The 24,484-nt window shown below is 40.7% G+C and overlaps 4 protein-coding genes across 6 annotated transcripts; all 4 read right to left on the bottom strand.

The window, feature by feature from the left end:
- Positions 1–1,169: 1,169 nt before the first annotated feature.
- Positions 1,170–11,721, bottom strand: LOC6564061 (glutamyl aminopeptidase). 3 transcript variants are annotated; one of them, XM_032737776.2, is made up of 9 exons: positions 11,631–11,721; positions 11,143–11,567; positions 10,052–10,422; positions 3,997–4,144; positions 3,233–3,754; positions 2,876–3,168; positions 2,669–2,812; positions 2,119–2,607; positions 1,170–2,039 (listed from the first exon to the last, which is right to left on the bottom strand). In XM_032737776.2, the coding sequence occupies exons 1-9, from the start codon at positions 11,638–11,640 to the stop codon at positions 1,364–1,366; spliced, it is 3,078 nt and encodes a 1,025-aa protein (XP_032593667.1). In that variant the 5' UTR covers positions 11,641–11,721; the 3' UTR covers positions 1,170–1,363. The 3 variants fall into 3 exon arrangements, with proteins under 3 accessions (XP_032593667.1, XP_032593665.1, XP_032593666.1); XM_032737774.2 differs by lacking the exons at positions 10,052–10,422; positions 11,143–11,567; positions 11,631–11,721 and adding exons at positions 4,289–4,778; positions 5,063–5,470; positions 9,406–9,800; XM_032737775.2 differs by lacking the exons at positions 10,052–10,422; positions 11,143–11,567; positions 11,631–11,721 and adding exons at positions 4,289–4,778; positions 5,063–5,470; positions 9,629–9,800.
- On the bottom strand, positions 10,563–10,930 carry LOC116805499. Its single transcript, XM_032737777.1, has 2 exons — positions 10,872–10,930; positions 10,563–10,809 (listed from the first exon to the last, which is right to left on the bottom strand). Exons 1-2 carry the CDS (start codon positions 10,894–10,896, stop codon positions 10,619–10,621), a joined length of 216 nt encoding a protein of 71 aa, XP_032593668.1. The 5' UTR covers positions 10,897–10,930; the 3' UTR covers positions 10,563–10,618.
- A 342-nt stretch (positions 11,722–12,063) lies between the features above and the next one.
- Positions 12,064–16,013, bottom strand: LOC116805450 (glutamyl aminopeptidase-like). The gene is made up of 5 exons (XM_032737406.2): positions 15,877–16,013; positions 15,454–15,809; positions 14,707–15,388; positions 13,486–14,411; positions 12,064–12,789 (listed from the first exon to the last, which is right to left on the bottom strand). The coding sequence occupies exons 1-5, from the start codon at positions 15,985–15,987 to the stop codon at positions 12,111–12,113; spliced, it is 2,754 nt and encodes a 917-aa protein (XP_032593297.1). The 5' UTR covers positions 15,988–16,013; the 3' UTR covers positions 12,064–12,110.
- A 2,193-nt stretch (positions 16,014–18,206) lies between these two features.
- Positions 18,207–22,780, bottom strand: LOC116805451 (glutamyl aminopeptidase-like). Its single transcript, XM_032737407.2, has 5 exons — positions 22,633–22,780; positions 22,210–22,565; positions 20,878–21,559; positions 19,657–20,582; positions 18,207–18,948 (listed from the first exon to the last, which is right to left on the bottom strand). The coding sequence occupies exons 1-5, from the start codon at positions 22,741–22,743 to the stop codon at positions 18,273–18,275; spliced, it is 2,751 nt and encodes a 916-aa protein (XP_032593298.1). The 5' UTR covers positions 22,744–22,780; the 3' UTR covers positions 18,207–18,272.
- Between the last annotated feature and the right edge of the window lie 1,704 nt (positions 22,781–24,484).

Genomic DNA, 24,484 nt, shown 5'->3' with positions numbered 1-24,484 from the left:
CAAATGATTTCAGCATTGCAAGTGGGAATCGAGCGACATTTGCCGTTTCTTGCTGTCAGCTGGCAAATTTAAACGCCTGCAGCTGTTGTGAGAGAGAAGTTTGGTCCAACTGCCTGATGACCATTATCATGTCTCAATCGTCTCATGCCGTGCGATTTCATTAATACAGTTGCAACGCTCTGTCTGGTCGAGTCGATAGGAATGACCTTGGACCTGTGTGGACAGCAACCGTTTAAATGTCAACCAAAAAACGACAACTTAAATGTGGCATTCTCACACACAAAAGAATGCTGTTAAATGCTTTACAATCAAAAATTTACGACCTGCCAACGAACATCAAATTCAAATAAAATCGAAATCAAACGAATCGCTCGCATTTCAGCGACAGATTATCAAACCCCCAACTGAATTATTTGATTTGCTTTGCTGCTGCAAAATATGTCCATCAGTACTTTTTATCTACATTTATATTGTTTGTTTTCTTTTTGTTGTGTTGTTGTAAATATTTCTTATGTTTGTTTTTTTGTATGTATTTGTTGCTGGTGATAATTTAACGACCCTTGGCGAAATTTATGCAGTTGCCTGACTACGATGGCATTGAAATGTGGCCATCATTACATCGCACCATTTGAGTGATTGGCTTCCCAGCGCTGACTTGGCCAAGAATTGTAGTATCTATAAGATATACATATATGTGTGTATATCATAATCAGTTGGCAAATTCAATTGGGCTCAATTCGAGTCGTAAACAATCTTACTTAACGGCCCCGCTGCTGACGCTGTTCCAATGGGCAAAATTTGTGCTGCTAAGTAAACAAAACTGATGTCCTTTTTGCCATAAACAGCTTTTGGCGACATCAAATTTGGTTCGCCCATAAAAATGCAGAGCGTTCAAATTAAACAAAAACATGCGTACGTTGTTCCTCATTTCCGTTTCCGCAATTTCATTGAAATTACACACAAACACATTAACACACACATAGAGAGAGAGAGAGAGAGAGAGGGAAAGAATTGTAGGTCATGTGCGATATAATAAAGCAATGAATAAGTCCAGACTGATTAGGTCGACTTGGTTGGTAGACTTTCGGCTGATTTAAGTATCCATCTAATGGCCAATGGTTGAAGTTGCCGTAGAGAAGAGAAGTATGCAAAAGGCGCATCGGCGAATCTTCTTTCAATATGTATTTTAATCCAAAAATATCATAATATTCACAATATCTTCATTCACATACGCAATGCAATCAAACTGCATGCATTGGCTAAGACTATTTAAAAAACCAGTAAGTTATTTTTACATTAAGGATATTTAACAGGATCAGGATCAGGCCCAGGATCAGGCCCAGGCACAGGCTCAGGCTCAGGCTCAATTGATGCGATTGGTAGCCGTTGACTGCTGCACATAGTTGGCCAACCATTTGCCAACTTCATCCTGGTTTAGTTCCAGCCATTTGATGTTGGCCTTCACCGTTTCCAGGGCCTGTTTACGCGCCGCAGTGCCAGCGCCCGCCTCTGGGTATTTCTCAAAGAATTGCTGCATCTCCTCCAGCTTTGTTTGCGTTGCAAAACGGGCAGTGATGGTGGGAATCAAGCGGCCAAGCGTACGCTCATTGATGCCAAAGCGATCGACAAGCTGTTGCCAGTTCTCACGCACATAGTCCCAGACGAGGCTCTGACCGACGGGATTTGCCGAAATTTGGCCGAGCAACGAGAAATAGTCCTGCCTGCGCACATTTTTCTCGTCCCACGCCAGATTGATGCATCGCTGCAGCAGCCAAGGCACCTTCACAGCCGCCAGTGCATTCATCAGCTTAAGCTTCTCTTGAGCATCGGTCTCACCAAGATACCACTGCCAGACACTATCCCAGGCGGCCTCCGTATTGACCTCCTGCATACCATAGTAATAAACCACGTCACGTACATCGGCACTGGGTCGTGTGCTAGGATTGGCCAGCCATTGGTTAAACAGCGTCGCCGCCTGCTTCAGTGAGCTCTCATGGCCAACGCTGCAGGCAGAGTTCAGCACCTTGATCCGCAGTGAGCTGAAAACAAAAACCAGACAAGAAATATATATATATTGTTGATAAATATGTATAAATAAATATATATATATATGCATACTTTTCTAAATGATCTGTGCCGACGTCAAAGGTGAGCCTCTCCACTATGGGCGACAAAAGTTTGCGCGCATATTGCGTAAAGTCCTTATACAGATTGGTGTAGTAAACGCGATTCTTGAGAGACCCCAAAGAGGCAGTGCCAACGCTCCAGGGCACGTAGTCGACTTCGTTCTCCAGATATGTGCTCAGCTCCAGTGCAATTGGATATCTCAGCTGGCCAGCATCTGCCAAAGCGTTCGCATCGTTCAGCAAATGGGCACGATCTGCCGTGCTGAAAGTTTCACGCGACGTTTTGAGTTCTGTGGCCAAAGCTGTCCACTGATCCTCGTCATAGTTGACGCGATAGTAGCCCACTTGATTCTTGTTCAACTTGATCCAGCTAACAGCACTTGGCACGTTAATGACAGCCTCATTATCGATATGTTTAAATATTAAATGTTCGATGCTGCCGCCGCTTGTTGTATAGATGATAGGAATGGACCAGCGATAGCTGCACGGGAAAAGAGATTTAAGCAAAATGATAATAAGACTTGGACGTGCATTGGACCTACTTGAAGGAAGATGGTTCGACTTGAACGTTATAGTCATCCTGATTGGCGAGGAAACGTTTCTGGGTTAATTTGTAATTATTGCCCTCCTTGACGACATTAACGACGGGGAAGCCCATTTGTTCGGTCCACGTTTGCATGATTAGTCTGTAAGCAAAAGGGCAATCAGATGAATCTTGTCATAGCAGGAGCAATTCATTCACCACATACTTCACATCCGATTCGATACCCTCTTCCTCTTCGATGGCGGTCAAATAGTCATCGGTGGTGGCAGTGCTGTACACATGGCGATCCAGATAACGTTTGGTGGCATTCCTGAAATTCTCTTCGCCCACAAGATGCTCCAGCATGCGAACCAAAGCGGCACCTTTCGAATACGTAATCGTATCAAAGTATTCCGTTATTTCATTTGGACTCTCAATGGATTTGACAATGGGATGCGAGGCTAAAGTGGCATCAATCTTGAAAACTGGATGCAGATCCCCAATAACGAATTGGTTCAGCTGAAAATTCACAAATTAATTAGCAAATAGACCGAGAAAGAGAGAGAGAGGAGGCAGTTCTTACCATATCCCAATTAGGATGCATGTGGTGCACACCTTTGTACTCAATGAATGTGGCGAAGCCTTCGTTTAGCCACAGATCGTTCCACCATTTCATCGTGACCAAATTGCCAAACCATTGATGCGCCAACTCATGGGCAACAACAGTCGCGACACGCTGCTTGTTAATGCTGGAACTGGTTAACTCGTCGAAAAGCAGTGCAGTCTCCCTGTAGGTCAACAGACCCCAGTTCTCCATGGCACCGGACACAAAGTCGGGTATGGCAACCATGTCCAGTTTGGGCAACGGATACGAAACTTGGAAATAATCAATGTAATACGCCGTAACGCCAGCACCCGTCTCCAGTGCATATTGTGTCTTCTGCACCTGTGCGGGTGGCGCAAAAACACGCAAATCAATTTCAGTTTCTCCAATTTTAGTTGTCGTACTGGCAAAGTCCGATATGACAAAGGCCGCCAGATATGTGCTCATGGGCAATGTCTGCTTAAAGGTCACCTCAGTCACATCTCCATCGACCTCCTCGCTCTGGAAATGAATGCAAATTTTATAGCAATTTGTGTTATGTGGAGAGTGCAAGCTCGAAATTTGTAATTTAAAGAAATTTAAATTGAACAAGAAATTTGAAAAGTTCAATTAAAAATAATATAATATGGAGCAAGTTTAAAGCTATCTTCCGCTTCGATTGATCGCAAACTGATATGAAACAGAAACTCTACAAGCGATTAGATAACCGAAAGATAATCTTTCTCTCGATTTAGTTGACTTACAGCGATTGGCATGTTGGAGAGCACATGGTACTCATCGCCACTGGGCCGGGCGACCGTGATGATGAACTGTGCCTTGAGATGCGGCTCGTCAAAGCAGGGGAAGGCGAGCCGTGCATAGGTCGGCTCAAATTTGGTGCTGGCAATCCATCTGTGCAAAACAATAAACTTTAGTAAATCATAAATACAAATATATAGATAATAGTCGAGGCGTTGAGTGAAGTGCATGCATATAGTGTGGGTTAGGTGCCTAAAGTTAAAGAAAAAAGAGGAGCACAACTCGGTCAGCAGCTACCTGGTGCGATTCTGCAGGCTGTCGTAGTATGAACTTTGATACAGGCCCGTAATGCGATCGACTAAGGAGCCATTGAACTGCAGACGCAACGTATAGTTGCCCACTTCCAGCGGCTGCTCGAATTCCGATACCCAATACTCGTATTCCGGATGAATGAACGTCAGACTAGGCTTGATCTCCGTCAGAGGAGCACCCGAATCATCCAAGCGCTGCAGTTGCTCATGGCTCACATTGAGCTGTTTGGTGTGCACCGGTATGAAGGCAATGGGGTCCAGCACTTGCAGATGGATGCTGATGTTGCCCGTATAGCTCTTTGTACTGAAATCCGGTTTTAAATGCAGATTGTATTTTCGTGGCTTGAGCGACTTTGGCAATCGAAAGCCAAGTTTTTGCAACACTCGACTGGCAGTTCTTATCTCGGGTGATATGGCAGCCATGGCTTGGTTCGTTCTCTTCGTTGTGGGTACTTGGGTGGTGTAGCCGCGACTATCTGGTATTTTAGGAGTATTTATCTGTTAGTTTAATATATTCGACCTATAAAAAAAACTCTCAGCACGTCCAAAGCAACAGCTGTTGCACGGTCGATAGCGATAACGATAGCGATAGCGACAACGATACAGCGGTATGCGAAACGGGTTGAGAGTAACAAAAAGCTGAATGATACAAGCAAAACGATTTGATTGTCGCGCATTCGCTCAACATTTGAATTAGAATTTGAATTGTAACTTGAATTTGGATTGTAATTTGAATTTTGATTGAAACGTTGACACAAACCTGTGATCACACTCAAAATTGGCTTTGTCGACAATAATTGATCACGATCAACATATATGGTGCGTATGGTATCGTTTATAACGGCCAGAGTGCCGCCCGCCTGCTGCCTCTGATGCTCCTCGGCAATATTCTTGCCCACATAAACCAAGGCGCCCAACAGAAAACTGCACAGCACCAGCAGAAATACACAGAACGCGATCAAAGTGAGAACCGTGTTGCTCGGCGATTTGTTCTGCGTGCGATTTGTGTCCTTGATCCGATGATTGTCGTCTGTAGAGAGGCTGCTGCGCGGTCGCACGTTTTTCGTCGCGTACATACCGTTATATTTATTTTTATTTATTTGGCTTTAGAGCGTATTTAACTGGGTTTGTTTATCGACACTGATACGCTGAACCATTAATTAACCAACTGCCAGTGACACAGAAAAATAGAATGATTATGTACCACACTCGAAAAAATAGATTAACATTTTACTAAAACATTCTATTTTTTAGAAATAATTACTAAGTCACAAAAAAATTTTAAATTTTAAAAAGCTTTGCCCTAAGTCGATAATCGAACAAATATGGGTATTTTTCCTCTTCCATAAATTTAAGAAATTCCCTTTCTTAATAATAGGGTGACTAACTATTCTTATATTTCTTAATGAGTGTATAAATTACGACTAATTTGAGTTCAAAGTAATTAAATATGTTAATTACATGCAACTTATATCATATTTACTAGCTTGTCTAAGCAATAAAAATGTAAACTCTACTCTAAATGCAATTATTTACTCTGGCGGTATCTTGAAATGTATCTCAAAACTGAAAGCTCAAGTTGCAAGACGAGAGTAATTTAAGATCTCTAAGCAGACTAAATTACAAACACTTTTGCGACAGTTATTCCCTCTAAACAGAGACATAACTTTTGTTGATTTGTTGTTAATGTTGTTGTTGTTGTTTTTTGCTGAGCGGTTTCCGTCGCATTTGACTTAATTTCAGTGCTGATGCGAGTTGATGCGATTTTGTCTCCATTGCAGATCAATCAAATGTAATCTCCCCACTGTCACGTAATGAAGTTGGACATTTCGCCTTGTTTGTGTGATTATATGTCTCTGTGTATGTGTGTGTGTGTGTGTAATTGTAACGGCTTTAAGCCAAGCTATATTATTTTTATATAAATGTGGCCACGTTGCTGAGGCAAACCGCAATGTTGTATTACAAATTTCCAGGTTTGTTACTTGCAACAATTGCATCGATACGACCGCAGGCCACTTTCTACAAAAGGCGTCGGCGTCAACTTCGGCGTTGTCTCGTCTCAATGATTGACTGAGTGATGGACTGTTGGATGGGTGGAAGGTTGTTGGCTTTTTGTCAGTTGATTTGTAATGCAGCCAAGCCAGCCTCTTTCTTGGCTCTTATGCCATGGGAAGCAATTGTTGCCCAAGCAAACTGAGCATTGGAAACAACGAATTGAATTTGCCATGTTCGTAAGATGCGGTAGAGATATCAAAATAACAAATTTACTCATTAGCATAGAGCGTATAATCAAAATGCGATTCGCTTAATGTGTGATTGATTTAGCATCAATTGAAATCCGATTGCAATCAAATTCAACAGAAATGCAATAACTCAAGTTTTTAAATAAGCTAAGACCTGTTTTGAAATTCAAATGAATACATTTATCTGAATAATAAAATTACTTAGAAAATCAAGATTATAAACTTAGCTAAAATAGAAGAGATCATTTTTAAAATGTAATTTTTATATCTCAGCTTTAGTTTGAGTTACGTAAATATATAAACATTTGAGTTTGACTAAGTTCGATTATATTTAAATGACATCAACTTTGAAATAAAAAAAAAACGAATAAAATCAATAAAAAGGGATTTTTTTTTTTTCAAATTTAATTTAATCTTGATACAAGAGTCGACAGCATTGGCAATAATTTGGTCTACAGCTTCAACATAGAAAGGAGTTTGGCTTAGTTCGACTCTTTTCAAATCACAAGTCAGTCAACTTTACATAAGTGTCGTAATTTGTTGTATCTCATTGTGTGGTTATGTATACACTGTCATTTGTGTACACACTGCACACACACATACACACATTTGCATACATGTATATCTGTGACCACAATAAAATTAATTTCGGCAAGTTGTGCGAATATAAAGTGTTGAACATTATGAATAATATGATAATTTCGAGAGAGCTGCACAAATCTTTCTGAGGCGGAGGCAAGCTCAAATCCAAACTCATCACTGTGTCGACTTTGTCGTCGTTGTCGCCTCTACGCCTACGATGATGCAATGCATCGGCGTTGACTCAATTGGGCTGCAGACAAAAGCGACTGTAACAACAATAACAATAAGTAAGAAGATCAAGCAGCAAACGTAAAAATTGCATGCCTAGCTAATAAGCCATATAATGCAACAACAACATGGCAGCTGTCAAGTATCTGCAACTGCATAATTTTATACGCCTCATCTGTATCTGTATCTGGTTCTGCACCGCAGCCGCTTACTCATCGGGCTTGAGTAAATGTCAAGCAGTAGACAACAGTTACAACTATGCTGTATGCCGCTAATGAATGTGGTATTAATTCAAGTAAATAATTTGACTGAAGTTGAATGCACTGCGAGAATATTTTCGAATGTTTTGTTCTCGTTCTTGTTCGTTCGTTGGCATTTTTTAAGGTCATAACTTTCACAAATAAAAATAAATAAATGCAAAGTGCGCCACACACTCCCCACAAATGCTCAAAAAAAAAAAAAAAAAAAACCAAACCCGACGATAACATATAACAATTACTCGGATTGGGTCACTGTGACGCATAGAGGGCCCCCAATACGTGACTGCAATTGGTAATACGAGTGATAACACCTATGCCATATACTAGTTCAATATGTAGTAGAAAACAAAAGAAAAAAAACAACAAATTATTTACAACAGTTTGCCTGCACTGCAACTAAATTGATTTTGGCTGTAAGTTATATAAGCAACGCTAATAAAACTAAAAAGTTTATAAAAACAAGTAAAACTATTACGAAATAAGAAAAATACCGAAAAAATCAATATATATACCTTAAAATAATAAATATTTTAAGTTACTTGATAAATTTCAATTGTACTAATTATTAATTCAAAATGAATGCTAACTTTTGCTTAAATTTAACCAAAATGCATTTTTATGTCTTTACGAGATTTGATATTTTCAAAACATAATTAGACATAAATCATGTTTTTAATTCGTTACTTTTAGTATTTCGATTTGCTTGACAAAAATTACACATAATAAATAAAAATCAAATAATTAAAACGTTCAACGTTAAACGTTCACCCAAAATAATAAGTATCATTTTGTTAATTATAACAACAACAAAATTAATAGTAATATGGCCCGCATTATTTTTGAAACTTGAAACAAAAGAATGAAATTGTAATGGGCTTTAGTGATTGTTGCCCAGAGGCGTCAAAGAGAAATGGAAATGGAAAAGAAATCAGTGCCAATGAAAATGAAAAAAAAAAGGTTTGAAAAACGCGCGTTGCTTGAACTTTAGAGAAGCAAACAAAACATGCAACTAAAAAGCGAGAGAACAAAATGTAAGAAAACAACAACAACAAAAAAAAACAAGAATCAACTGCGACAACAACAACAAACGGAAACAACATTAAAGTCGATGTCGACCCATTTCGTTTGGTGCTTTTGAAGAAAGTAATTCCACAGATACAGATATATATATGTTGTGTATACAACGAATAGTAGATTCAGTAGCTCTATTCAAGCGGATGGTCGAATGCTGTTGTTGGCCAAGTTTGGAAATGTAAACACACAAGCCAAGAAGCGATTGGCCGATTTTAAGGCCAAGAACTTGCGCGGCAAGTGAACTATGAGCGAGAGAAGAGAAGCTGAAGCTGAAACTGAAGCCTGTTTGCCGGCTAACTGTGGCACACACTAGAGGGGTGCGTCGAGGTGTGGCAAGGCGAAGCACAGGCGCAAACGCATTCGCAGTTGCAACCTGTTTTGCGTGCGTCGATTTCTGTTTGCGGTTATTTATTGTTGTTGTCGTTATTGTTGAAAGTCAAAGTTGGCATAGAATTGTGCTTTATTGTTGTGATTGTTATTAGTATTATTTGCGTATTAAAATTAGTTCGCGCCTCAATGCGCTCAATTAGAACACAGGCAACGCAAATATAACGGCTCTTCCACAAATCACAATGACAAGCTAAAAAAATGTATATATATATCAATATATATATATATATATATATATATATGTGTGTGTGTGTATGTTTTTATGCGTGTGTATTCATACGGTATTCATTCGGAGCTGACAAATACACTCATAATTACTAGCTTACATGCTTTTTATCTATTTACACACAGTTTATAATTCGCACTTTACAGTTAATTCTTTTTCTTTTTTGGCAATTACTCTTTGGATGTCGTCTCTGCTTGAGTTACCGTTAGGCCTCTAGTTAGCAAGCACGCACTTTGGCTAATTTTTGAATTAATTACTATTAGCTATGCCTATTAATTGTTGCTCTATTTAAAAGCGGCACTTGAGTTAAGCTGCAGCTTTACTTAATTTAAATCGAAGCCGCGCACGTTTCGCATTCGCACGTGCGACAGAGAGAGAGAGAGAGAGAGAGTGAGTGATAGATAGAGAGAGTCGGGACGAGTCGAGATCTGAGTTCCACCAAGCGACGCGCATCAACAAACGACAACCGTCGCGCTAAGCTTTGAACTTATTACTGAACAGTCGCTGTTGAAAAGGCAGCTGCGATCAAGCTTTTTAATACGGAAAGCTTCTGTCAACAGCTGAGACCGGCATGGCGTGCTGGCCCGCTCGCATTCAGTGAGAAATGCGTATTCACTTAAAAGCTTTGACTCAAAATACTATGATCAATGAGCATTGAGTATAAGCTTTTCACTAATCTTAGTGCACCAACTCCATCACAAATGCATTAGGGGGACTCACTATATGAAATGCATAAATACACTCACCTCTGCTTGCCATCGGCACCGGTGTAACTGCTTCGATAGGCGCCATTAAGATTATTCAGATTACAGTCGAAACTGGCCGATAGCGTATATGCCTTGTTCACGCTCAGCACCTCCCTCAGTTCGATCATGAGCAGTTCGCGTTTATCATCCAGATAATATTTATCGATGGCAATTCGCATGCGAGCCATCATATTCAGAATGCTAATGCTGTGCACATTCATATCCTTGGCATGCAGGACAATTAAATTAGTTGGGACCTCCAGTTGGAATTGTATGGATACAGTGCCATCGCATTCGCCCGTCTCCAGATTGGGGTGTATATAGAGGCGATATCGGACGGGGGTTAGCTCACTCGGCAGCCGATAAACAATCTAGTTTGCGGTTATAAATATTTGGTCAATATCCATGCGAAAAACTTGATAATGCCCCGCTGTCGGACGGGTCGCGATAAACGGCATTGTAAATTGGTCAGATTGTCAATAACAATATAATAACTGAGTCAGCAATAAGGTAACGGACTTTGAAATCTTTATTCACTATTTGTAACCCATATATGAAAACAGCTGGTTATTTCCGGTAATTAATATGTTTGAAACTCGATGCTCGTATATAGTCCTCCAACACATCCAGTTTCTCGCTGGCCTCCGACAGTTTCAGCCACAGGTTATCCCTATGCACCACCACAACCACCAGGGCCACAATCAGACAAGTGGAAAGTAGGCCAAAGAAAATTGCCACATGCTCCGCTGTGATTTTCTCTAACAAAACAACTTTTAGATGATAATACGAAAATCGAGTCTAATAGACTAAAATGCCTCACCTGTTAATTTGCCCGTTATTTTCATTGTGATACTAAGTTGTACAATGTCTGAGGCTAAACTGACCGCCAAGCAAGCGAGCTAAGCTTTTTAGCCAAGATAAAACGAGACAAAAATGGCTCACCGCTAACCACTAACCGATAATCGGCCTTATAAATGTATACATGATAATATGATAATATTTGAATTGGTGGCAATGCCGCCTTTACGACAATTTGACCGTCATAAAAAGTGAAAAAATTAAAAAAAAAAAACAGAAACATGTCAACTTACGTCTTCGGGTTTTGGCAGCCCAGTGGGCAGTGTGGGATAGATGGGATTCGGATTGTTAGTCGATGAGCTTGGCGTGGTTCCTCCACCAGGTGTAGTGCCTCCACCAGGTGTAGTGCCTCCACCAGGTGTAGTGCCTCCACCAGGTGTAGTGCCTCCACCAGGTGTAGTGCCTCCACCAGGTGTAGTGCCTCCACCAGGTGAGGTGCCTCCACCAGGTGAGGTTTCGCCTGCCGTTGTATCTCCGGGTGAGGTAGGATCCGGTGGGCTTGGCGTTGTTGTCGTTGCTAATATCACTTCTAGCTTATCTCTGGCATCCTGCAGATCATCCTCCAGACTGGCTTTCTCCACAGCCAACACAATTGTGGCCACACAAAAGGCAGTTGCGGTAAGGCCCAAACAAATGGCAACCACTTTTGCCGTTAGCCCTGAATACAAAGTCGCATACAAATCAGCTGCTTATAATTGTTTCAATTTCATTCTTCACTTACAGGCAACCATTTTAGAACAAAATTCCTTTCAGTATCAGGATTCACTCTTCGTGCTTGTTTTCACTTCCACTTCACACCACGTCTGAACTTGAACTAACATTAAAACCCGATTCTGACCAACTATTTTGACTTGATAATTAGATTACCTTTGGGTTTATGTGGACAGGCCATATCATTATTATGGGGGTCTTTAAATTTATGAAGAGTCCATATATTCATATATCTATACTCCGACCTGAGTCGTAATTGGGATTTGGATTGCATTATGTAGTAGAACTAATACAATGTTTTTATCATCAGAGTTATCGTAACTAAATGCACACATAAAAATCGCCACGCTGATATGTGCAATAACCTTTACTGTTTTATTTATGGTTTTTACTTCAGCTTTATTATTATACGACTTTCTACATTCCAAATTAACAATTGTGAGTACTTTTGTTTATTTTTATTGTCATTATCCAATTGAACATCGAATTTTTACAATGGGTTTTTCGCGTTCAATGGAGTGGCCGTGCCGCTTAGCCAGCTGGAAATGTCGGCTGCGTTCTCCTTCAGCCAGTTAATGTTGTCCTTGATCGTCTCAATCGCCTGTTGCCTGGGACTGGCACCGGCTCCGGACTCCGGATACTTCTTGAAGAAATGCTGCACTTCCTCCAGCTTAACATCGCTGGCAAATCGACTCGTGATACTCACAATCAATCTGCCAAAATAGCGATCGTTGAGGCCAAAACGATCAACTAATTGTGGCCAATGCTCTCGATAATATTCCCATACAATGGGTTGACCCACCGGATTGGCAGCGATATTCTGCACACACGTGAAATAGTCCTGGGAGCGCACAATATTCTCATCACTAGCCAGCTCCAGGAAGCGGTAGAGCAGCTGACCATTCTGCACAGCCGACAGACCGTACATCAGCTTCAACTTCTCGCTAGCATCCGTCTCTGCCTTGAACCGTTCCAGCAACTGCTCCCAATTGGACTCGCTGCTCGTCTGCTGCATGCCGTAGTAGTAGACCACTTCACGCAGATCTGGCGCAGGAAGATTGGCAGCGGTGGGATTCTGGAGCCAAGTATTGAAACGGTTCGTTGCCTGAGTCAGGCAGTCAGGTACTCCCAAAGCACAGGCGGCGGAAAGGACAGAAACCCGTAGGCGACTGTAGGAGACGAAAATTGTGAATAATTGAGGAAGTATTTACCCAAAATATACAAAATATGAAAGTTAAGTAGATATGAAATTCGACATTTAAGTATGCTATATCTTAAATTAAAAAATGTCTAGAAATCATTTTCGACAAGTATATAATGAAAGCGCTTAATAACTGAAGTTAATGAGAAAACAATTTAAATAAAGGAATTAGAGAATGAAGAATCATTTTTCTGGACAATTTGCTATTCTGGAGGCTCAAATTAATTTTTTGTAGAAAATATCAAGGAGAATAGCTCTGAACAACTATAGCAGATTCAACTGCAGTGCAGTGAGCCAAACTATTACCGGGCACTGCCTTAAGGGAACCACGCAACTAGGCTATCTGTCCCTCACAGAGATTTCTATAGAAGCTGTTGTGGCGAAGAGGAAGGAGAGTCGGTCGTGCACTTATTCTAACACTTCCCATCCCTTGGTCCTCCATCCAAGACAAGTATCTATGTTCATCAAATCAACAGGATGGATGGTGTCTCACATTTGACGTCCAGTGCAATAGTAGGAAAACTTAAATGGATTAAGTGCAGCAACTAAGCCGACGGTGTTTCCCCCTGGACAGCCGCCCTAACCTAACCCAACCAGCCTAATTATCTAACTAATCTTTGTTACGCATACTCACTTACTTTACTTACTAGCTACTTTAACTTACTTTTTCAAATGGTTGTTAGCATCGACCGTCCAGCCGACCTCCTGGTAGACATTGGTGAGCAGGGTACGAGCATAAGTCAAGTAGGAGACGTAGCTCTCGGTGAACATGAGATGATTCTTGAGCGCTTGCAGTTTGGAGGCAGCGACGTACCAGGGGACAAAGTCAAGCTCATCGGCTAGGTAGGCGGTCATCTCCAGTGGGACAGTGTAGGACAACTGACTGGCATCGGCCAATGCAAAGGCATCGTCCAACAAATGCGCCCGATCCGCAATGTCGAAACGCGAATGTTTCTCGACGAGCTCTTGGATGAGTTTCTGCCACAGACTTTCCTCATAGTTGACGCGATAGTAACCCACCTGATGCACATTCAACTTGATCCAATTAGTATCGGATAGAACCTTTGCGCCGATTATATCATTGTCGTATTCTAAAATGAAACTATTTGACTCCCCGTTGTCCATAAAATAGGTAATTGGCACGCTCCATATGTAGCCGAATTCAGATGGTTCCACTTCCTCGTCGTAGCTGGCTTTGTTGGAGAGGAATCGCTTTTGGGTAATAAGGAAACCGGCATCGGTTTGGCGAACATTGATGACTGGATAGCCCATCTGCTCGGTCCAAGTGCGCATCAATTGCTTGACATCAAATTCACTGACCTGGGCAGCCACTTCAGTCAGGAAGTCGTCGGTGACCGTGTTCTTGTAGGAGTATTTGCTCAAATAGTTGGTAACAGCCAGCTCAAACTTCTCTGGCCCGACAAGAGTCTCCAACATGCGCAACACAGAACCAGCTTTATCATAGCTAATCGTATCGAAAATGGCCGATATTTCATCCGGAGACTCCACTTTTTGCACAATGGGATGCGAGGAGAGTTTCGCATCGAACACCAAAACTGGATGTAGTGCAATTATTTGAAATTGTTCCAGCTTCAGAAAAAAAGTTGCAAAGAAAGCAAAGGATTTGGAAAATGATGTCAGAATTCAAAATTACAGAAAATAACTTTCACTTGGCAATAATTACAAGAGAGAATAATTTCTTAATCCAGTAGTAAAAAAAAAATACGATAAAATGTCAAAATTACTTTACTTTTAATCTGTCTAATAATTTAAAAAATATGATTATATTTTCGACTTAATTTTCTGGATTTTGCCTTGGAACAAAGCATTTAAGCCAAATAAAATGAAATGTTATTCTATATACTATTCTCCCATTTCAACTTACCATTCCCCAATCGGGATGCACAGCATGGACGCCCTTGTACTGCATGAAGCGAGCGAATCCCTCGTTTAGCCAGAGATCATTCCACCAGTTCATGGTGACCAGATTGCCGAACCACTGATGAGTAATCTCGTGAGCCAGTACACTAGCCACTGACTGCTTATTCAGCGTGGAACTAATCTGCTCATCATAGAGGAGAGCAGTCTCACGATATGTAACTAGACCCCAGTGCTCCATGGCATTCGATGAAAAATCGGGTATCGCAGCCATATCCAATTTGGGCAGTGGATACGCCACCTTGAAGTATTGAATGTAGTACTCTGTGACAGCTGTTCCAAATCCCAATGCAAATGTCACTTTGCTCTTCTGATGGGGAGTGGCAAAGGCACGCATCTCGAAGTCTTCGCCAATACCATATGCTTTCACCGTGCTGGTCTCCGAGTCAAAGTCGGAGACAATGATACAGGCCAAATAGCTGCTCATGGGCACACTGGTGGCAAAGCTGGCCATCGTGTTCTCGCCCAGTAACATCGTGTCCAACTGGTTCATGTTGGACAGTGCATGATAGTTACCGGAAGTGGGATGTACAACGCTGATATTATAGGTGGCCTTCATGGCGGGTTCATCGAAGCATGGATATGCCTGGCGCGCATAAGTTGGCTCAAATTGTGTAGACGCAATGTTGCTACAAATGTACACAACCTATAAAAATGTGCTACATGCTTTTAGGCAGTTACCACAATCACTTACCGCTGCTGCCCCGCAGGCGTCGCATAGCTGCTGCTGTATAATCCAACTAATTTGTTGCGCATTTGTCCTGAAAAAATGATGCCAAGCGTAATAACCGCATCTACCTCCAGCTCCCCCTGCAAGTTGATGATCAGCAGCTGACGCAGCTCGTCCAACTCATAGCTGGTCACCTCTTTCTTCAGCACATAAACGCTGCCAAGGTCCAGGTTGTGGGAGTGTAAAATGATTTGATTTGTTGCCTCCAACACTTTTATGGAGATGAGCTCCTGGCCCGTAAAGTTGCCTGTATCCAGCTCCGGATGCAGATGCAGAGAGTAGTGCGTGGGCACAAGTGCCGTCGGCAGACGATAATCAATCTGTGTGAATAGCAAATAGGCTATTGTGTGATAAGCAATACAACTTTTCACAGCTCCCACCTCTTACCTCCTCGAATACTGTACGCTTCCCCTCTTGTGTGCGTTGCTCGGCGACAACTATCGTTGTGGCCACGCTCCAAAACAATACCACTCGCAACCAATTATCCGTTATATGCATCTTAGCCGTTCGAGCGACAACAGTTAACTAAAGACATTAGCCTCACATTTGGCTCAATTACGGCATTGGCTGTGACCATATATATTATTCAATAAATTTGTTTTATGGCACATGAACCACTTTATACCAAAAATATTCCGATAAAGTGTGCTAAAAGTAAACAAAACTTAGTACGAGATTGTAAAATGACCAATTATGTCGTACATATCGAAAGCCAATGACATGGTGTTCATTTAATTATCAATCCATTTATATCCATACATTTGTGCTTGTGGATTCGTCACAAGTGCTAAAACGCCTATACATATACAAATTATGATGACCTTCAAAATAAGACTTTAAATATACATGGTGACTTAGTATGCTTACTCGAAATAGAGTCAATATTTTGAAAATGAAATGGATATTAATCATATCTGGAAAGGTCCCACGTCCGCCTTTGTAAATCTGATTAATTTAAATGTAATTTAAACTTATTCATTGATAAGCAGTGCAGTCCATTCGAGCCTCACCTCGACATACCAATTTCTTCCATATGTGTATTAAATATTAAACGAAAAGCTTAATAATAAGTCGAGTGGAATTATAAAAAATCGATTCAAATACAAGAATTCATCCCTCGGGCCAGATAAGCTAAAACGCTCGTCGCTTATAGTAAATAAATCCCATACATTAATGCCTATGATCATTGTTGAAAATATGTAAAAGATCAATACAACTTCCGATTACTAATGTTAATAACAGGGATATCGATACTGCGCTCGATTGTCTAACCGCCAAGCCAAGTGCAAACCAAACAGGTTATGGGCCCAGGCATAAAGAAAAAGTTGAATGTAAGTTTGTTGAAAAACCGCGTTTAAGATCGAGGGAAATTTTCATTACAAATGCATCATTTCTATTGCTGTGTACATACCAACAAAAGTTTTCTGTGTGAGAACAAGTACGAGCGAATAATGTGTGCGCTGTACAATATTATGATTAAATTATGATTCGTGGTGTGTCCAAATGAAGTGTGTCAATTTACCAGGAGCTATTGTCCGTCACTTCGGGAGCTATGAAATGCCCTAGTTCAGACAGGGTGCGTAAATATAGTCAGTGGATATCAGAAAACGAAAAGGTTTTAACGATGATTACTCTCGCAATAAGATTGGCATTGCGCTGCAAGAGGAAATATATGTGTTACTTTACTCTTGGCAAGTTTGCACAAATCATATGAAAAGCTGGGTTAGCATTGGAATCACGTGATGAATTACCAAAGCTTATGACTTTGAAGGTTAAATTGATCGAAGAGTGCGATAGACGCAAGAACGAAGCACATATGGAGAGTGTAAACGAAAATAATGCACAGGCATTTTTAGGCAAAGTACAGTACTTTAAAGAGAGCGCAAATAAGAAAGACAAAGTAGGAAAGAACCGAAACCGAAAAATGAAATGTTACAATTGCGGTAAAATTGGCCACATTGCTGCCGAATGTAGGTCCAAGGCGAATGAAGAAATTGTGAAAGGAAGAGACGAAAAATGATTCTACACGTTGCTAAGTGCAAAAAACAGTGGACGACTGCTTGACAAGTCAGCGTGGTGCTTAGATAGTGACGTCACAGCTCATATGTGCGCAAATCGAAATATGTTTTATTCGTTTGAACAATTCACTGATACAGTCACACTTGCTGGTGAAAAGTCGCTAGAAGTAGTCGGAAGAGGAGTCATCATAATTAAAACGAAATAGTCAACAGTAAAACTTACAAACGTTCTTTATGTACCACAATTACAATGCAACTTTATTTCTGTGAGCAGAGCAGTAAAAGGGAGCTGCACTGTAACCTTCAAGTCGTGCGTGTGTATGTGAGGAAAACGGTAAAACTCTAATTATTGCAAATCATAAAAGCAATTTCTGTGTGAAATGGCAAAACTGGCAGTAAGCTCATTATAAAATGGCATAAGAGATATGGAGATCTGAACATGCAAAGCCTCAAAGAGTTAAACAATATGAAATTGGTGCGTGGGGTGAACTACAACAGCACAAGCGAATTTGAAAATATGTAAAAGATCAATACAACATTCCGATTACTAATGTTAATAACAGGGATATGGATACTGCGCTCGATACCCCAACTATAAGAATTAATTGAATAAAAGTTCTTCTTTGTCTAACCGCTAAGCCAAGTGCATCACTTTCACCTCTTAAAAACCCAATAATAATAATTCCTGACACAAAATTCTTATTAGTAATTGTATTTTTATTTTTACATTTTATTGTCATTATCCAATTGAACATCGAATTTTTACTATGGATTATTCGTTTCCAATGGACTGGCCGTGCCGCTTAGCCAGCTGGAAATGTCGGCTGCGTTCTCCCTCAGCCAGTTAATGTTATACTTGATCGTTTCAATCGCCTGTTGCCTGGGACTGGCACCGGCTCCGGACTCCGGATACTTCTTGAAGAACTGCTGCACTTCCTCCAGCTTAACATCGCTGGCAAATCGACTCGTGATACTCACAATCAATCTGCCAAAATAGCGATCGTTGAGGCCAAAACGATCAACTAATTGTGGCCAGTGCTCTCGATAATATTCCCAGACAATGGGTTGACCCACCGGATTGGCAGCGATATTCTGCACACACGTGAAATAGTCCTGGGAGCGCACAATATTCTCATCACTAGCCATCTCCAGGAAGCGGTAGAGCAGCTGACCATTCTGCACAGCCGACAGACCGTACATCAGCTTCAACTTCTCGCTAGCATCCGTCTCTGCCTTGAACCGTTCCAGCAACTGCTCCCAATTGGACTCGCTGCTCGTCTGCTGCATGCCGTAGTAGTAGACCACTTCACGCAGATCTGGTGCAGGACGATTGGCAGCGGTGGGATTCTGGAGCCAATTAGTGAAACGGTCCGTTGCCTGAGTCAGGCAGTCGGGTTGTCCTAAAGCACAGGCGACGGAAAGGACAGAAACCCGTAGGCGACTGTAGGAGACGAAAATTGTGAATAATTTAGGAAGTATTTACCCAAAATGTACAAAGTAAGAAAGTTAAGTAGATATGAAATTCGACATTTAAGTATGCTATATCTTAAATTAAAAAATGTCTAGAAATCATTGCCAAATTTGTTTTCGACAAGTATATAATGAAAGCGCTTAATAACTGAAGTTAATGAGAAAACAATTTAAATAAAGGATTAAGAGAATGAGGAATCATTTTTCTGGACAATTTGCTATTCTGGAGGCTCAAATTAATTTTTTGTAGAAAATATCAAGGAGAATAGCTCTGAACAACTATAGCAGATTCAACTGCAGTGCAGTGAGCCAAACTATTACCGGGCACTGCCTTAAGGGAACCACGCAACTAGGCTATCTGTCCCTCACAGAGATTTCTATTGAAGCTGTTGTGGCGAAGAGGAAGGAGAGTCGGTCGTGCACTTATTCTAACACTGCCCATCCCTTGGTCCTCCATCCAAGGCAAGTATCTATGTTCATCAAATCAACGGGATGGATGGTGTCTCACATTTGACGTCCAGTGCAATAGTAGGAAAACTTAAATGGATTAAGTGCAGCAACTAAGCCGACGGTGTTTCCCCCTGGACAGCCGCCCTAACCTAACTTAACCAGCCTAATTATCTAACTAATCTTTGTTACGCATACTCACTTACTTTACTTACTAGCTACTTTAACTTACTTTTTCAAATGGTTGTTAGCATCGACCGTCCAGCCGACCTCCTGGTAGACATTGGTGAGCAGGGTACGAGCATAAGTCAAGTAGGAGACGTAGCTCTCGGTGAACATGAGATGGCTCTTGAGAGTTTGCAGTTTGGAGGCAGCGACGTACCAGGGGACAAAGTCAAGCTCATCAGCTAGGTAGGCGGTCATCTCCAGTGGGACAGTGTAGGACAACTGACTGGCATCGGCCAATGCAAAGGCATCGTCCAACAAATGCGCCCGATCCGCAATGTCGAAACGCGAATGTTTCTCGACGAGCTCTTGGATGAGTTTCTGCCACAGACTTTCCTCATAGTTGACGCGATAGTAACCCACCTGATGCACATTCAGCTTGATCCAGTTGATATCAGATAGCGCTGCCACTCCGATCTCATCAACGTCGTACTCAAAAATTAAATTGTCAGTATAGCCGTTGTCCATTAAATAAGTGATTGGAACGTTCCATTTGTACCCGAATTCAGATGGTTCCACCTCCTCGTCGTAGCTGGCTTTGTTGGAGAGGAATCGCTTTTGGGTAATAAGGAAACCGGCATCGGTTTGGCGAACATTGATGACTGGATAGCCCATCTGCTCGGTCCAAGTGCGCATCAATTGCTTGACATCAAATTCACTGACCTGGGCAGCCACTTCAGTCAGGAAGTCGTCGGTGACCGTGTTCTTGTATGAGTATTTGGTTAAATAGTTGGTAACAGCCAACTCAAACTTCTCTGGCCCGACAAGAGTCTCCAACATGCGCAACACAGAACCAGCCTTCTCATAACTAATCGTATCGAAAATGGCAGTGATTTCATCCGGAGACTCCACTTTTTGCACAATGGGATGCGAGGAGAGTTTCGCATCGAACACCAAAACTGGATGTAGTGCAATTATTTGAAATTGTTCCAGCTTCAGAAAAAAAGTTGCAAAGAAAGCAAAGGATTTGGAAAATGATGTCAGAATTCAAAATTACAGAAAATAACTTTCACTTGGCAATAATTACAAGAGAGAATAATTTCTTAATCCAGTAGTAAAAAAAAAATACGATAAAATGTCAAAATTACTTTACTTTTAATCTGTCTAATAATTTAAAAAATATGATTATATTTTCGACTTAATTGTCTGGATTTTGCCTTGGAACAAAGCATTTAAGCCAAATAAAATGAAATGTTATTCTATATACTATTCTCCCATTTCAACTTACCATTCCCCAATCGGGATGCACAGCATGGACGCCCTTGTACTGCATGAAGCGAGCGAATCCTTCGTTTAGCCAAAGATCATTCCACCAGTTCATGGTGACCAGATTGCCGAACCACTGATGAGTAATCTCGTGAGCCAGTACACTAGCCACCGACTGCTTATTCAGCGTGGAACTAATCTGCTCATCATAGAGGAGAGCAGTCTCACGATATGTAACTAGACCCCAGTGCTCCATGGCATTCGAGGCAAAGTCGGGAATGGCAGCCATATCCAACTTGGGAAGTGGATACGCCACCTTGAAGTATTGAATGTAGTACTCTGTGACAGCTGTTCCAAATCCCAATGCAAATGTCACTTTGCTCTTCTGATGGGGAGTGGCAAAGGCACGCATCTCGAAGTCTTCGCCAATACCATTTGCTTTCACCGTGCTGGTCTCCGAGTCAAAGTCGGAGACAATGATACAGGCCAAATAGCTGCTCATGGGCACACTGGTGGCAAATCTGACAATCGTGTTCTCTTCCAGTAACATCGTGTCCAACTGGTTCATGTTGGACAGTGCATGATAGTTACCGGAAGTGGGATGCACAACGCTGATCTCATAGGTGGCCTTCATGGCGGGTTCATCGAAGCATGGATATGCCTGGCGCGCATAAGTTGGCTCAAATTTTGTAGTCGCAATGTTGCTACAATATAAACAATGTATAAGGAACTCTACAATCAGATATGCATTGCAAGCTTTTCGTATCACATTCATTAACAACCAGCGCTTCCCTTAGAAACCTCGTGAAGTCCCAAAAGAATAAAATACCCAAGCAGAATTAACAGAATATTAAATATCGGCAAACCCACCATATACCCCAACTAATACTTCTATTATAAGCAAATTATTCACAAGGCCTTCGATAACAGTTTATCTCATTGCAATAAAAAATAATCCTCTTCCAATAGTCTTTCATGAATTCTTTCAAAAACTCTCTACCAAAAGAAGAAACATAAAATTGGTATCAACAAATGAGCAAAAGCCCCTCAAAAAATGTATATATATATAAATAATAATTTTCACAGAAGACAACATATAACTATCATAATACTAATATTGAACATATTATAAGATACTGATATCCCCACTGTCACAACTACATTAGAATTCCTTAGGAAAAACCACTTAAACATAATTATGTTAATAATATCATAAGCTTAAGCCAGCTGAATGCCTTATCTGCTGAGCTTATCTGTGAGCAGTACATAAATAAATAAAATATATATTTTGATGGTGGTCACCAAAAAACAATAATAAGTATAAAAATGTGTTACAGTTGCAACAATCACTTACCGCTGCTGCCCCGCAGGCGTCGCATAGCTGCTGCTGTATAATCCAACTAATTTGTTGCGCATTTGTCCTGAAAAAGATATGTCAAACGTAAGAACCGCATCCACCTCCAGCTCCTCCTGCAAGTTGATGATCAGCAGCTGACGCAGTTCGTCCAACTCATAGCTGGTCACCTCATTGTTGAGCACATAAACGCTGTCAATGTCCAGGTTGTGGGAGTGTAAAATGATTTGATTTGTTGCCTCCAACACTTTTATGGAGATGCGCTCCTGGCCCGTAAAGTTGCCCGTATCCAGCTCCGGATGCAGATGCAGAGAGTAGTGCGTGGGCACAAGTGCCGTCGGCAGACGATAATCAATCTGTGTGAATAGCAAATAGGCTATTGTGTGATAAGCAATACAACTTTTCACAGCTCCCACCTCTTACCTCCTCGAATACTGTACGCTTCCCCTCTTGTGTGCGTTGCTCGGCGACAACTATCGTTGTGGCCACGCTCCAAAACAATACCACTCGCAACCAATTGTCCGTTATATGCATCTTAGCTAGTCGAGCGACAACAGTTAACTAAAGACATTAGCCTCACATTTGCCTCGATCATGGCATCGGCTGTGACCATATACATTAGTCAATAAATATGATTATTTATAATATATTATTATGGGCACTTGAATGGGCTACATGTTCTGATAGTGCTAAAAATTGTTTTCCCGGCTGATATAGGCGGAATTTCGATAGATACTGCCGTAATAATATTGGTGCAAATTACTAAATGTCGGACATATCCAAAAACAAAAGCATGATATTGATATATTTATCAATTCCTGTTTATGCCCTGTTACCATTGGAGAATCAGAGTATATTGGCATTTGGTATGCCTATATTTATAAATACCAATTATGATTCCCTTCAGACTGGGACCATAAATAATAAACTTTCTCCCTCCTACCAAAAAAATTTAAATATATACAAATTTTGTAGTTGCCGAATTTGAAAATGATATTAACTATAACTTGAACGTTTTGAAAATTGTGAATATAAACCTGGTTCATCCACTGGATTCCACAACATTCACCAAATACAATATAAACTAATATTAGTAAGTAAGAAGATTTAAGATCTTCATTAAAGATTAAGCAAAACATTTATGAGTAATATGTTTATTTCTCAAGCTATAATTGTGTACAAATATTTATAGTTAAGTTTAATATACATTTGTACAAATATTTGTATAACCAATTATTTAGGGCGTTTTTCATGCAGATAATCTTGGAATCGTTAACTTCTCACTTCTACGTTATCAATGGTTTTGCTGCCCAGTTCTGATAATTTATAGAGCTATATTTTTATTGAGTTTTTATGCTTTTATTTTCTGGGTTGTCTATATCTGGGAAATCTTTATTTGGTTTTGTGGACAAAGTATGGTAGTTTACAATGGTAATTCGATGAGTTCAAAAGCCAATAATATACTTTAGGGCCATCGTTGACTATGCGCCAGTTATAGCTCAGCTGTTTATCCTGCTTGTCGAGCCAAGCATCCACACTCTCGAGATTTTCAGCTAGCCAGATGATGTTGTTCTTGGCCGTCTCCAGGGCACGAATATTTTGAAAATGAAGTGGATTTTAAAGGTCCCACATATGCCTTTGTAAATCAAATTAATTTAAATGTAATTTAAACTTATTAATTGATAGATCAATTTCTTCTATATATGTATTAAATATCATGTGAAAAGCTTAATAATAAGTCGAATGGAATTATAAAAAATCTATTCAAATACAAGAATTCATCCCTCGGGCCGGATAAGCTAAAACGCTCGTCGCTTATAGTAAATAAATCCCATACATTAATGCCTATGATCATTGTTGAAAATATGTAAAAGATCAATACAACTTCCGATTACTAATGTTAATAACAGGGATATCGATACTGCGCTCGATTGTCTAACCGCCAAGCCAAGTGCAAACCAAACAGGTTATGGGCCCAGGCATAAAGAAAAAGTTGAATGTAAGTTATGTTGAAAAACCGCGTTTAAGATCGAGGGAAATTTTCATTACAAATGCATCATTTCTATTGCTGTGTGCATACCAACTAAAGTTTTCTGTGTGAGAACAAGTACGAGCGAATAATGTGTGCGCTGTACAATATTATGATTAAATTATGATTCGTGGTGTGTCCAAATGAAGTGTGTCAATTTACCAGGAGCTATTGTCCGTCACTTCGGGAGCTATGAAATGGCCTAGTTCAGATAGGGTGCGTAAATATAGTCAGTGGATATCAGAA

Source organism: Drosophila grimshawi, unplaced genomic scaffold (assembly GCF_018153295.1).
Source record: "Drosophila grimshawi isolate 15287-2541.00 unplaced genomic scaffold, ASM1815329v1 contig_311, whole genome shotgun sequence".
NCBI lineage: Eukaryota > Metazoa > Arthropoda > Insecta > Diptera > Drosophilidae > Drosophila > Drosophila grimshawi.
The sequence above is the reverse complement of the archived record's forward strand: the minus strand, read 5'-3'. Positions and strand labels throughout refer to the sequence as shown.